The sequence below is a fragment of the Heterodontus francisci genome, chromosome 12 (genome assembly GCF_036365525.1).
Source record: "Heterodontus francisci isolate sHetFra1 chromosome 12, sHetFra1.hap1, whole genome shotgun sequence".
Classification (NCBI taxonomy): Eukaryota; Metazoa; Chordata; class Chondrichthyes; order Heterodontiformes; family Heterodontidae; genus Heterodontus; species Heterodontus francisci.
The window spans coordinates 27,540,187-27,555,801 of NC_090382.1; the positions used below are offsets into that span (position 1 = coordinate 27,540,187).

General features: G+C 42.6%; 1 protein-coding gene across 4 annotated transcripts in view; it reads right to left on the reverse strand.

Moving 5' to 3' along the window:
• LOC137375790 (regulator of G-protein signaling 14-like) overlaps window positions 1-15,615 on the reverse strand; it is a 125,805-nt gene that overhangs the window by 26,741 nt on the left and 83,449 nt on the right. For all 4 annotated transcript variants that reach the window (XM_068043246.1, XM_068043245.1, XM_068043247.1 and 1 more), the window contains 4 exons: window positions 14,738-14,917; window positions 12,211-12,355; window positions 9,431-9,546; window positions 2,531-2,722 (listed from right to left, as the gene is read on the reverse strand). In XM_068043246.1, coding sequence (XP_067899347.1) covers window positions 2,531-2,722; window positions 9,431-9,546; window positions 12,211-12,355; window positions 14,738-14,917 — 633 coding nt within the window. The remainder of the gene's footprint in view (window positions 1-2,530; window positions 2,723-9,430; window positions 9,547-12,210; window positions 12,356-14,737; window positions 14,918-15,615) is intronic.

Sequence of the window (15,615 nt, forward strand, 5' to 3'; positions counted from 1 at the left end):
GGAGAACATTAAAATGATGGAGTCATCAGGTAGGTAACAAAGGCGTGGATGAGGGTTTCAGCAGCAGATAGGACTATATGTACTGCACCGTATGATGATATATAAAACCATAATAAATGAAGTTAATTGTCGGACATATTACTGCCTCTAGCTTTCGTGAACCTGTTGCTACAAGGATAAGGATTATCCTAATAATTACCAGTGAAGGTGTAGACTAAGGCTAGGTTTCTGGATACCCAGATAATCCACTTGTAACTCACCAAAAGGGCTAGCCACCGGGTCTGCACCTAGACACTAGATATTGGCAGGATACTTGACTGTAGGACAGCCAAACCTGTTGTACATCCATAATTCACAGCAGGGATGACTGGGATTAGGAACCTTGGCTGACCATCCCCTTCTCTAGTGCAGATGGACCTGAATCAAGAGTTTTCTACATCCCCACTCCCTGAACCCTCTGTTCCATTCACTTTGGCTTTGTGAAATTTTCTCCTCTCTTGCCCCAATATTAGTGTTTAGAGTTTAGGAACTTTGAAGGAGAAAGTCGATTTAGGCACCCAAAACAAGGGGATACAATCTTAAAGTTAGAGCTCAGCCATCCAGGACTGAAATCAGGAAATAAATTTTTATACAAAAGTTAGTGAAAATCTGGAACTTTCTCCCCCAAAAGGCTGTGGATTCTGCGGGTCAATAGAAGCTTTCAAAACTGAGATTAATAGAGTTTTATTGGATGAGGGTATCAAAGGATATGGATCAAAGGTGAGTAAATGGAGGTAAGGTACAGATCAGCCTCCTGCATTTGGAATCCCCTCCTTTAAAATCTTTCCAACCAAACTGTGGGCCCACCCTGGATAATCTGCCTCCCATTCCTCTGTGTTTATTCTTCATTTGCCTAATTATGAAACATCCTGAGATGTTCTTTATATTAAATCCTTTATGCCTGTGTCAGCCATGGCTCAGTTGGCAGCATTCTCACCTCTGAGTTACAAGGTTTCAAATTCGAGTCCCACTCCGTGACGTGAGCACAAAAACTAAGGCCCACATTCCAATGTAGTATTGAGGGAGTGCTGCACTGTCAGAGGTGCCAACTTTTGGATGAGACGTTAATCCGAGGCCCCACCTGCCCTCTCAGGTAAAAGATCCCATGACACTATTTCAAGGAAGAGCAGGGGAGTTACCCCAGTGTCCTGGTCAATTTTTATCCCTCAATCAACATTACAAAAGCAGATCATCTGGTCATTATCGCATTGGTGTTTGTGGGAGCTTGCTGTGCACAAATTGGCTGCTGTATTTCCTACATTACGACAGTGACTACACTCAAAAGTACATCATTGTTTGGAAAGTGCTTTGAGATGTCCAGTGGTCATGAAAAGTGCGAGATAAACACAAGTTTTTCTTTCTTTCTTTAAAAGCATAATGTTTTCGCCGCAGTATTCCAGATTCTTCCTTGGCCAAGTTTAACTAACTCAGCACAGAATTGGAATCTATATCGATGACTTGGAGGGTTAGACAGTTGTATATCCAGGTTGACAGTTGGCAATAAGTTCAGAGGCACAGTAATTGTGCAGATGGGAACAGGAAATTATAAAGGGGGATGGACAGATTAAATAAGTGAGCAAAACTGTTGGCAGATGGAGTTTAATGTGAGAAGTGCGGGATTATCCACTTTGGGCCAAGAAAGACAAATTGGAATACTTTCTTGATGGGGGAAGAGTTCAGGAACTCTGAAGGAGAAAGTTGATTTAGGCATCCAAAACATAGGGACACAATCTTAAAATTAGAGCTCGGCCATTTAGGACTGAAATCAGGAAATATGTTTTCATACAAAAGTTAGCGAAATTCAGGAGCTCTTCCCCCAAAAGACTGTGGATTCTGGGGGTCAATTGAAGCTTTCAAAACTGAGATTGATAGAGTTTTATTGGATGATGGTATCAAGGAATGTGGGTCAAAGGCGAGTAAATGGAGGTATACAGATATAGATCAGCCGTGATCTAACTGAATGGCGGAGCAGGCTCGAGGGGCCGATTGGTCGAGATCTGTCCAAATGTTAGTTGATGCCAGCTAAAGTAGCTGGTACTGTTGGCCTCAGTGCCCCTGGGATATGAGAGGGAAAATTAAAATCAGCTCCTCACCTGTAGACAAATCTCCTCACCTCCTACCTGAAGGAATGTAGGTGAAGAAACATGTCTGCCACATTGGGAGTCGGAAGCTGGCACAGGGAATTCAGGATTTTGTTAGGGTATCAAGGGGTATGGAGAAAAGGCTGGTAAAGGGAATTGAGCTACAGATCATCCAATTTAATAGAGTGATGGAACAGCCTCGAGTGGCTGAGTGGCCTACTCTAGCCTCCTCCCGCTCCTAATTTGTATGTTCGTATGCATGTATGTATGCATGTATGTATGAATCAACCCAGCCCTTGTGCTCTGTATGAAGCCTACACCAGGTGGTGACTTTACCCATGAGGCCAGAGGGAAAAGCTACCACAAAATTAAATGGTCTGTATATCATAAAGCGCTCAACACCAGCTTACCTTCTCGCTTCCAGCCAGGTAGACACTTGTGGCAGCCAAAGGAATCCCATGTCTTTCACACACACCAGACAGTAAGTCTCGGATGGTCAAACCAGGCCGAACCATTGCTAAGGAGGCAGTTTTGTCAGGGAGGTAAACGCAGCAGTATTTCACTTTTTTTTCTTTTTCTATCTCTGGGCTTGGTCTCTCACTCTGTAACCAAGAGCACAGACTGTGTTTAAAAACCCTCATGGTTCAATCAGTACGTCTCAGTATAGTTTTCTCTCTGATCAACAATGTTTGGAAACCCTTCCCTGCAACTGGAAGGTTCACACCCATCTGTACGGCCCCCTCCCTATCTCTGTAACCTCCTCAAGCCCTACCAGCCTCTAACCCGGGACTCTTTTGCATCCCCCACAGACTTCATCCTAGCCGGCTGGGCCCTAAGCTTTATAATTGCCTCTCCAAGTCCCTCCACTTCTCCATACTATTTTAAGACCTTAATTAAAATTCACCACTTTGTCCAAGCTTTTAGTCACTCCTCCTAATACCTCCTTTTGTGGCTCTGTGTCAGATGCTTTCCTATGTTAAAAGTGTTATGTAAATGCAAGCTGTTGTGGCTGTTGCTTCTGTTTGTCCTTTATATAATGCACACTATCTCCCTATAAGGGCACATCCCACTTACCCAAGTCCAGAGTGCCTAGGTACAGATTGGCAGAGCCAAGTACTAGGGATGCTCTATTGGACACATGGGTCATTCTAGCACTGTGCAGCTTACCAGAGTTGCTTCCAGCATCTTGTTCATTTAGGGACACCCTGCCTGTTGGGGCATTGGCTTGTAGAGTTATCTGGGGCAGAATGAAAAAACATTCCAGCTCCCAATGACAGATCTACCCCCTCTAGGTTTTATTAGGAAGCCAAACTTGCTGATCAATCGTTAACACTAGCATAAGGGACTGAAGACCAGACTGGTTCAGGTATCAGATGAATGAATCTATGACAGACTTGGTTATAAGTTTCGATTACGTTATTCATCTCAGAAGAGCTGAGAATTAAGCAGTGTCTTTTTTGTGAGATGAATAATCACTATCTGGTTCACAGACAGCTGCTGAGTGTAGGGCTGAGCCCCAGTGGATGGATAACAAGCACCAAGAGCTCCTCACAGGTGGCTAGGTAAGCAGCACAACACAGCATAAAATGTGTGAGTGCATTGTCACCATCCTCCTGACACTAAATGGGTGCACATCACTGAATGGTGTTTCCACCAGTTGAATATGTTGCGCTTCAGAAGCATGTGCTTGCTTCTCTGCAAACCCAGTTATAGTAATCAGCAAGTCCATAATACATGAGCATGTGTTCTCACACTCTGCCTCTAGCTAGTATTGTTCAATATGCTCACCATTCGTCACATGTGGCGAATCGGCCACTGACATATGGTGAATTGATGTTGTTTATTTTTACAGCCACACTATGCTGAATTGTTTTAAAGTTGCAGCAGTGGGTATGAGTATGAGTGACACTCGCTAGACTGCTATTTGTTGTCCACCCCTAATTGAGCAAGGAAGAATCAAACATCTTGCTGTTAGACAGGAGTCACATATTGGTCAGACTGCAACTACGTTTATCGGAATATAGTTCAGTTGTCGGGCTTCAAGTGACCTGGAAGTTGAAGGGCCGCTTGCTCAACGGAACAAGAAAAATAGCCCCCCGCTTATTACCTTCTCTGTTCCTGTTCTGTCTGGGTGCCTCTAATGATGATACATTTAGATATGCAGGACCGCTCTGTGATGCTCTGTGAAAGCAGGGACGGGCTTCCGAAGGACAGTAGTCCAACTGCTGTCAAAATTTTCTTGGGAAATCTAGTGGCATAGGGGTTGCTAACTGAAGAGCTTACTTTTGTTTAGCTGCTAGTTGGCAGTTTTCGCAAAACAGTTGATGAGTATGAGTGACAGACAGTGCTGCATGGCTGCCAATAAGGGTTGAAATGTGCAATTTTGGCAAGCTGGGTCAGTGCGGCAACACCCAACTGTGTTTAGCCTTCATCTTAATAGATCTGTTGAAACGAGCAATTGAAAGGAATAGGGTGCTATTGGAGTAAGTGGAGAGATTATAGGAGGTTGACCATAAGCCAAAGGTCAGGCACTGTGTTCAGAAATAGCAGGCGACAGAGTGTAAGCAAGGCCAGAGTCAGAGTGGAGAAGCCAACATGTAGAGATTTGTCAATATTTTTCCCTCCCCAAGTCTCCTAACATAACAATTCTGATAAAATAGAGACAGTTTACTCTTGAAGAAATTTTTTTTAAAAATAAACCAGAGCACATTATCAGAAACAGAATGCTTCTGTTAACAGATTGTCACCACCATTTGAGAGTGCATCCAGCAGGTTTGCTTCGTGGAGCAGTTGGATTGCAAACCCCTTTTGAAGCTGTTCTCCTGGCTCTGGCAGTGAGTCTATCGGTCTTGATTGTTGACAGTTTAAAATTAAAACTCCCTGGAAGAATTGACGTCAAGGAAAAACATGGAGGGTCATAAAGAAGTTCTTATTCCCTATTCCTTGCTGTACACTGTGATCCAATTAAGACAGCACTCAGGAGAGTCTGGTCCATTCATGGACAACTTGTCCAAGTGGCCATTCTTCACATGCAAGCCTGGACAATGAGCATCGACATGTTATTCAATTCTGGCAAGTACCACAGATAAGGCTGATCCTATCTGTGTCTGAAGACCATGTATGCAACTTTCCAACTGATGCCACTGGATATCGACCAAGGAAACGCAGTTGAGTTTCCCCTTTATGGCCCTGAAAATATTGAGGCCAATTGGAGTAGCTCCAACATTATCCCAGCTGAGATTAGCTATCTCAGCAGAGAGTAGGGATGTAATCAAGGGCCTTTCTGGTTTCTATAGCTCCGTTTGCACAGATTGAAGGTGATTAGCAAAAGACCCAGAGGTGACATGAGAAAAAACATTTCTACGTAATGAGCGGTTGGGATTTGGAATGCACTGCCTGACAGGGTGGTGGAAGCAGGTTCAATAATAGCTTTCAAAAGAGAATTGGATAAAAACTTGAAACAAAATGCAGGGATATAGGAAAAGATCCGGGGAGTGAGACTAACTGCATTGCTCTTCGAAAGAGCTGGCTCAGATTTAATAGTCTGAATGGTCTCCTTCTGTGCTGTGCTATTCTATGATTCTATGACACATCAACAGGAGATCTGTTTTCTGATATATGATTTAATTGACTGTAAGGAACTACAACTGCTTTACTGTATTGGCATTAACCTTTGATAAATAACTGAAGAAGTCTTTTACAGGTTGTACATACTGGAAAATACTTGGTTCAATAACTAAGCAATCAAAACTGTTCTTGCAAAACTTTGTCAATCATCTTGACAAATCTGAGATGAGCATTGAAATGAACATCATATATGAAATGCAATACAAGAACCTAATTGAAACAGAATGGGACATCTCTCCTTTGTATTATAATATGATGGAGGTTGTTGCTAGTGTTACAACCGAGGCAGGAGGAGTGCACTGTCTTTCTCTAGTTCCACTGCTCCACAGGTCACAACATATATTTAAGTGTTTACCCAGTTACCGATGCAGCCAATTATATACTTTATTTTTATTTCAGAATAAAATCCACCAGCCAGGCCTCTTCCATAAACAACAAAAGTATCAATTTATTATAAAATAAGATGTATTCAGTAAAGATGCAAAGCATTAACACACAGAATGAAATATAAAAGTTCCCTTCTAACTTAGCCCAACACATACACATCCACACACACACGCACAAACAGACGCACACACACAAACACCAGTTAAAGAGAAAATGAAGAGGTTTTCTCTGCAAAGATCACTTTACAAAAAAAGACAAAAAAATACTTTGGCCAACTACTTGCTAATTCTTGAAGGAAAAGGATAAGATATAGAATGATATCAATTGTCCCTTTTCTGGCATCCTAAATACACATAGACAGCTGCCACTGGGATCTTTTTGAAGCAGTTCTCTTCAGGTGACATTGAGGATTAGTCTGGCAGGCTTTCCAGGAGAAATGCAGTATCGGATTCTCAATTTCTCACATTGGATTCTCAGGGTTTCTCAGAGAAGTGGAGAAAGGATGAACTGGGTGCTTCTCTCAACCAAACTGACTGAAAACAATATTCGAAATGAAACCAACTCTTGACCACCATAAACCCTGACATGTTACTTCTCAGTAAACAATGCCCCTAGTCATCAAGGCTCTTGCTATTTACTTAGCTGAAGACATGTGACTTCCAGTAAGTGTTTCCAAACCAAGTCCCAAAGTCCTTCCAGTGACCTTTTTCAAAAAAAAACAAAGTCCAATATCTATGCAATCTCTTTGCAAAGATTTTTTTGCATAATTTGCAGTCCCAAATGAATCCATTTCTACAATTCTAAAACGGAGTCCTCAAAAAATATTAAAAAGGGAAGCATTGACATAACACTAGGTAGATATGTAAACAGACTGTAAGGATGTGATGTCATGGATTGTACAGATCCTCCTGTGAGCAGTATTGTAATGGCAGCCATGGATGATAGACATTTGTAAATAAACTCCAGTTACCTTAACTCACAGACTACTATCTTTACTCAGTACAAAGAGTGTAGTAACCCAGATATTACATTGTGGCAGCAGAAAAGTGATTGCAGAAGAGAAGAAAATATAACATCGAAAAAACAGAAGAAGATGGAAATTTTCATTGCCCTTTCAAGAGGCCTTCGAGCAGCTAGCAGGTCTGAACCAAGCCGAGGCATGGCCAAAATGGGTCCGGAGGTTTGAGAGGTACTGTTACGGTCAGAAACCAGACAAACAGCAGGTCAGTACATTGTTATACGCCTTGGGGGAGCGTGCAGACAACATTCTCATTACCCAAAGAATCGATGAGCAGCAAACTACTTCTGCTGAAGTCATGAAAGCTACAGAAGGACATTGCAAGATCAAAAAAATTATCGTTGAACATGCAAAATTTAATACAGCGCACCCAGAGAAAAGGGGAAAGAGTTGAATCATTTACTAATGACCTAATTAGATTGTTGAAGATTGCGAGTATGGAATCTTGTGTGAGGAACTGATTTGAGATAGGATCGTAGTCGGCTGTCAGATCCACTACAGTGAAGGGAAGACTTGAGTTTATAAAAAGCCATTCAGCTAAGCAGACAGTGGGAGGTTAGAAAATATAACTGACACGTAGTCTGAGGGGACGGGGAGAGTCTGATCTCGAAGGCAGTAGACTCAGTGGAGTTTGTGGGGAAAAAAAGGAACAGAATGGCGCCAAAAAGCCCGAAAGCTGCGAAAGGCATCAAGAGGTGGCAGCACTTAATGGTAGTAGGTGTGGCTGAGAGAGACATTGGAGGGAAAATTGACCAGTCAGGGAGGAGGAATGTTTCCTAAGTACATTAAAAGGACATTTTCGCAGAAATAAGCAAATGCTGCAGACCAGTAAAGGAACAAATAATTTAGACAAGAGAATAAACGAGGTACAAGATGAGCAAACAATTGAAATTCCTTTCTTAGGAAAAATATAAGTAGAAAATGAAAACTGCTGGACAGCGGATACCATGGTAAGAGAAAATAAAACTAGCTTTAAGTTAGACACAAGAGCAGCGGTTTCTGTTCTATTGGATAAGAAACCATGGCCACAGAAGGGAAGTTTTAGAACAGCAAACAAGAAGCTATATGGGCCTGGTGGCATAGAGCTGAAAGTTATAGGGGTACTGAGAATGACTTTACGATACAAGAATAAAGAGATTCCCGAAATGCTGCATATTATTAAGAATCAAAGTTGCTCATTACTCAACAGGAAGGCTTTCATTGACCTACAACTTATGTGCAGGTTAAAAGAAATTACCGGACAAGAGAACCAACCACGAGATTTTAGGGTTGAATTGCCGAAGCTATTTAGAGGATTGGGAAAATTGAAGACAGAATATCATATAAGTCAGAGAAAAGAGGCAGAGCCTGTGTGTTTATTTACACCGAGAAAGGTCCTACACCCACTACTGGAAAAGGTTAAAAAAGAAATAGAAGCAAGGGAGAACCAAGGGGTGATATCAGCAGTAACTAAACCAACCAGATGGTAATCTGATATGTTTCCAGTAAAGAAACCAAATGGATTCTTAAGAATCTGTGTAGATCTCTCTCGACTGCTTTGTTCATGTCACCCAGATGTTACATCCTAAAGGTTGGCCCATTTGTAACCAATTTGCTATTTATTTATTTGGAGATACAGCACTGAAACAGGCCCTTCAGCCCACCAAGTCTGTGCCGACCATCAACCACCCATTTATACTAATCCGACATTAATCCCATACCTTCCCTTAATTCCCCTACCTATTCTAGGGGCAATTTTACAATGGCTAATTTATCTATCAACCTGCAAGTCTTTGGCTGTGGGAGGAAACCAGAGCACACGGCGAAAACCCACGCAGTCAGAGAGAGAACTTACAAACTCCGCACAGGCAGTACCCAGAATCAAACCCAGGTTGCTGGAGCTGTGAGGCTGCGGTGCTAACCACTGCGCCACTGTGCCACCTGTGGACTGACCCACTAATATAGTGGGAGGCCAAATCCCATTCAAGCATTTTTCTAGGGTGACTGCTGCTGAGTCTCAAATATTGAAATGCTGAGAGACTGAGGAGTTTGCTAAGTCAGGGTAGTGTGCAACAAATTGACTACAAGATTCAGCTCTGCATGCCAGTAGAACCAACACCTCATTCAGCTGGCTTCTCTATTCCTCCTTGACTCAGCAATATTATAGCCCGAATTGACCTAGATGGCCAATTGCACCTATAGTGGAAGCTCTAGCCTATAATTTCTAATGTCTGCTGTAGATTTGTGAAGATTGAATGGTTAACCTCAATCACAGGCATTTTATTTCCCTCTGTCATACCTCAGTCTTGGCTGTGAGAGAGCTGAGGAAACCCAGTTCCACGCTGGCTGTTGAATACACAGACCCCTGGGACCCACGACGAGACAAGAAGAGGCCATTACTCTCTGAAAAGTCCACTGTAAAAGAAAGGGAATTGTTAATTACATTGTAATATGCTTCAATATGACCTAGATCAAGTTATAAAAAGCATGAATTAGCTTCCCTGATGGGTAAGAAGGCGAAGGCACCATCTAGTTTGGCATTAAGTTGCATAGACCAAAAGGTGGATCGATCCTTGATCTGCAACAAACTAGCTAATCTCATCCAAGATAGCAGAAAAGTAGGCTACGAAATAGCTCCTGGTGATTCCCTCCTGGAAAGGGCTCATGTGTGGAGGGGATGGTTGAGGATAAGATCAGTCTAGACTCTGATCCTCTCCACACTCAAATAGCCTGCCAGACACACCTGAAGATTGGTCTTTTGGTTGAGGTACTGGAGTCCAGCAGGGACGTATGGAACTGCACTCCAACATGAGTTGATACTTTCAGAGGATGAGGGGAGAAGGAAAAAGGAAATGATTTGTATTCATATAGTGCCTTTCATGACTTTAGGATGTCCCAAAGCACTTTACAAGCAATGAAGTATTTTGAGGTATAGTCACTGTTGTAATGTAGGAAACACAGCTGCCAATTAACACACAGCAGAAGCCCACAAACAGCAATGAGATACTGATCAGTTTTCTTGATGTTGGTTGGTGGATACATATTGGCCCAGGACACAGGAAGAACTACCCTGCTCTTCTTCGAATAGTCCAGTGTGTTCTTTTAGGTCCGCCCGTGGGGACAGATTGGACCTTGGTTTAATGGCTCATCTGAAGGAGGTACTCCCTCAGTGCTGCACTGGAGTGTCAGCCCAGATTTTGTGTCCAATTCTTAGAAGTGGGGTGAGAGTGCTACTAACTGAACCACAGCCAATATGTTGAGGGTTGAGGGGGTGGGGGGGAAGGATTATTAAAAGTTTGATTGTCATTATAAATAGTTATAATGTTTAGAATTTGAAAACCACAAAGAGAAAAGCTAAACACAAAGAAACTGGGAAATTCCTCTCAGTTAGTTAAATGGGGAGACAATGGCATAGTGGCAATATCACTGAACTGGTAATCTAGAGGCCCTGTTAATGGATTTTAGCAACAATCAATGATACTTTCCAGGTCAGGATTATAGGACTAAGTGGATATTACTTTCAGAGGCCTAGCACCAGTGAGATGGGCAGAATGGTCTGCTTCTATGCTATAAATATCTTGGAGTTTATTGTTCTGCCTATGATGCATTTTTCTTCCTGCTATACCATGAAACTTCGAATTATTGTAAAAATCCATCTGGTTCACTAATGTCCTTTAGGGAAGGAAATCTGCTGTCCTTCCCTGGTCTGGCCTACAAGTGACTGCAGACCCACAGCAATGTGGTTGACTCTTAACTGCCCTCTGAAATGGCCGAGCAAGCCACTCAGTTGTCAAAGGGAATTAGGGATGGACAACAAATGCTGGCCTTGCCAGTGATGCCCACATCCCATGAAAGAATAAAAGAAAATAGGGAGCTGAACTTAAAGTGGGTTGGTAACAGGTAATAGTTTTGTAGCAACATCTCCAACTTGTGCAACCTATGAGTGCAGTACCCCACCAGGAGTGTGGATTTGGAGCATTAACACTATCACCACTGATTGCCCAAAAGTAGCCTGTTGAAACTTCATACTGTCTTCCTCGCAGAAAGTTCAACGGAAATAAGAAATCTTTGATCTTTTAAAAAAATTCAATCTTGTGATTTGGGTCTCACTGACAAGACTGGCATTTATTGCTCATCCCTAGCTGTCCTCGAGAAGGTGATGTCAAGCTGCTTTCCTGAGCCACTGATTAAGGTACTCCCACAGAGCCGTTAGGTAGAGATTTCCAGGATATTTGACCTAGCGACAATGAAGGAGCAGCGATTTATTTCCAAGTCTGAATGGTGTGTGATTTGGATGGGAAGTTGGAGGTGATGGCCTTCCCATGCACCTGCTGCCCTAGCCTTTTTAGGTAGTGAAGGCTGTGGGTTTGGAGGGTACTGTCAAAGAAGACTTGGTGAGATAGTACACACTGCAGGTGGAGGAGGTAGACATTTAAGGCGGTGGGATGGGATGTACTTTGTTTGTTATGGAGGCCATTCCAAGACAGTAACAGAGCTGACAGTTAAGATAGCCCACAGTGCACAACATGGGACTCAAACTGTATTACTAGAAGGATTCAAGCTCAGCTCAGTGTCAGGTAAACACAGGATCAGAATAGGATGTGATGCCTTATAGCCTAATTAGCCTGACAATATTTACTGTCAGGCTTATCTGGGTGGAGTACCAAGGGCAGTTGGTGCCTGTGGAAGTGTAACCCAGCGTAAAGCTACCACGTTCAAGGGAAAATGGGGGACGTAGAAAATTGGGAAAAAATACACACATAGAAATCAGAGTTAGATAGTCCTCTAACATTCCAGGGCTGAGAGGTCATCATATTTGCTTTAAAATGACAAGGCCTGTTAACTAATGAGTAAATGCCTTTTTTACCTATAGCATCTCATGAAACTATATTACACCCCATTATAACTCAAAGCATCCCATTAAATTGCATCGCAAACCATCACATCATTCTAAGCCCATTACAGCCCATTGCAACCCTTTACGATGCATCACAACTCATTACATCATACTGCACCACATTACATTCCATTTATTAGATACTTTTTCAATAGTTTGAGCAGTTCCAGCTGGTGCCTCACCTCCCAGTGAGTCTCTTTTCTCTTTCTTCCGACTTAATTTGCTTGTACTCCTCCGGATCTGTTTTTCCAGGTTTCCTCCTTTTCTATCATAACTGTCCAGTGGAATACTGCTGAATGACTTTCCTGACTTCAGCTTCTTTTTCTGCTACAGGATGTAAGAGATGCATCATTATGGTTATTGCCTGTTCACTAGAAGTGAAAATATTCCAATGCCTTCCAAACTGTCTCTTTTGGGCTCAATGGAATGCATGGCACATGCAAGAGAACAAGGGCCAGATTTTGCTGAATAATAAGGGCCTGAGAATGCCACATACTATTATCAATGTGCAAACCAGCCAGCAGCTTGCAGTGAGGAAGAGGGATCCTGTGAATTGTGAAGCACCACAAGGTTCTGGATGATTTGTGCCAGTCTACGATTGGCCTTACAAAAATGGCACTTCGCATGAAACCCCCTCATGTGTTTCATGAAGGTGTTGCATTTACACACTAATTGCCCATTAAACTCACCACGGAAAGTTAACTCCAGAAACTAAGGGCTGAATTTTATTAGCGCGCTGCGCATCGCGACAGCACACTTTGAAGTCAGTGGCCTACCCGCACTGAGCGGTCGCCCCGAGCCCCCGTGATATTACGCGTGAGGGCTCATTTAAATGGAGGGGGCAGAGCGCCTACCCCAGATGACATAGAGCAGGCAGCCACCACGTCCCCGGCAACGACTTCCAGCGCCACCATGCAGGCGCTGCCGCCATTTTTAAAGGGCTTCATGCCCTCAGATGAAGTTTCATTGTTTAAAGGGATCATTTTGTTAATGCCTTAAAATAAAGGTCTGTTTACACCTGCAATCCCCTCTCCTATCCCTTCAATGAATTAGCAGTCAGTTATTTCCATAACCCCCCCCAAAAAGGGAGTTTTCACTCACAACCTTTTTCCCCCAAACTTTCTTACCTTTTACCCTAAACCCCTTCCCACCAACAGCCAATGTAAAAGGTTTTCCACGCTCATCCCCTCCCTGATAATTCCTCCCTCTCCCCTCTAGTGTCTCGACTTGGAACTCCGTATTGAGTTTCGAAGGCTCACGAGTTGCGGCTGGTGGCCGTAAAGTCGGTGTGGGTCGGCCCGCGGTGGCAGGTAAGTTCATCTGCATTTTAATTACCCTTATATGAATATTTTAATGAAGATCCCGCCGTTTGGCGGGGGGTGGGTGGCCGCACCAAGGCCTCGCTACCACCATTAATATCTGGTGGGGCCTTCTCGGCATTGTGGGTCATGGCGAACCGCTCCCGCTAGCATTTTACGGGCCTCCCCGCCACGACCCATAGTGTCGAGGGGCTGGTAAAATCCAGCCCGAACAGTGCAGGTACCCTTTTAACAACACGATAATTGTTAATGACTGCCAATCAACCTCTCTGGTCCAGAAAGTGAACAATTATAAGTGTGGCCTCTCATTCCTTCAGATTTTGAATAGTTGTTAGAGATTTCAAAAATTTCAAATTTAGAATTTTTTGTTTTTTTCCTTAATTTTATGTCTGTCTCAATTTTTCTCTCTCTAAAATCCAATCTTGCTTTCACTCTCTTTAATTCTCTTTCGGTATCTGATTTGACACAGAATTTACCTACTCTAATTTATACTTCCTTTTCAGTATTTCCTCTATTTCTCAGTCCTTAATTCTCATTCATAAATGTGATACACTGTTTGTCTTCTTATTCATAAAGGTCAGAGATGTCCTGTTGTCCTTGCTGTGCTGTTATCAGCTTCCACCTACAACAAAAATTTTTGAACCTAAGCATGCGTGAACCAAGTCTAACTAATAGGGCATGCTGCGAGATGCTCTGTTCCAGCAAAATCTGGCCCATTTTTTGTTTAAGAGATTCCTCCAAACCACTGCAGGATCTATGTAAGGAAATTGCATTTACCTGATGTAGAGTGTACACTCTCTGTAATTACACACCCGCCCATCATAAAGCTAAGACATATATTGGCAAGAATCGAGGCTTAGGTACATCCAAATGGGGCAGAGTGGAATTTAACCAGTTAAAGTCAACACATTATCATCATTATATCGCATAAAATTAAATAGGAGTACCAAAGATGGTCTCAATGTTGTGTTGCGACCAGGTGAGAAAGAGGTCTAGGGTTCCCTTTCAGCCTTCACCTGGTCTTACTGTAACAGGGTTTAATTTTAAACACACCGTGTTTTCAGCTCTGCCTTGGTGAATCCTTTTTCACCACTTTCCAATTATAAGGCAAAGAAACCAGCACAACAGGTTTTCTCGGGTTCACAGGTGACAAAATTAATGTGCCTCATTCTTGGCAGGTGGGGGCCTAGCAAAACAGTTGCAAGCCAATGAAACATGAGCATTAAAGAGGCTGATGTTTTTGCTGTGTGGCAAACCAATGAAATAAAAGCACTAAATAGGGTGATGTGTTTTCAGTGCTGCAAGCCAATTTAATAGGAATGCCAAAGGGGCTGTAAGTCAGAAGTTGGGTCAGATTCTGCATCATCCCATGTTAGGATTGAAACCTTACCTTCTTGGAGTCAAAGGGGCTCACACCCTCCTTGTCATGTCTGTGTTCTAAGGCTGGACTTGTTTGCCGTGAGTAACTACCAGGAAGTGGTTGACCCTCGACCTCCGCTAACACACACTGCTGGTAAAGTGGGGACTTCACAAATCGTGTGTAGCTATCAAACTTCATCAGGTTAAAGATCTGCAGAGAGGGAAATAAAGTTCAGTGTGATAAATCCAAATTTATTTGCATCAAAGTAGCATAATTCAGAACTTATTACAGAACTAGAAAGGGATCATGTAGTTGAGGGTTCAATTCAGAATCTATTTATTTAGATTTAAGGAACAATAGAGGAGCTATTATTCTACTAGGTTTATATCATGGGCCATTAAATAGTCGGTAGGAGATAGAGGAGCAAACTTACAGGCTAATTATAGTACTATGGAAGCACTTTTGTGATAATGGGGGGCTTAATGATCCTAATATATACTGGGGGAGTAACAGTGTACAGGGCAAGGAGGCAGAAGAATTCCTGAAATGTGTACAAAACATTCCTGATTAGTGTATTTCCAGTCCAATGATGAAGGAAGCAGTGCTGGATCTAGCTCTGGGGAATGAAGTGAGACAAGTGCAGCATATTTCAGTGGAGGGAAATTTGGGGAGCAGTGATCATAATCTTGCCTGGTTTAGAATAGTTATTGAAAAGGACAAGAAACAATCAAACATAAAACTATTTAATGGAGGAGGATTAAGTTCAGTGAGTTAAAAAGGAATCTGGCCCAGATGGATTTGAAACAAAAATTGTTGGACAAAACAGTGAACATTGGGAGCCATTCAGAAAGAAGATATTTCAGGTACAGAATCAACATATTTCCATAAGGGGGAAAGGAAAGACACCC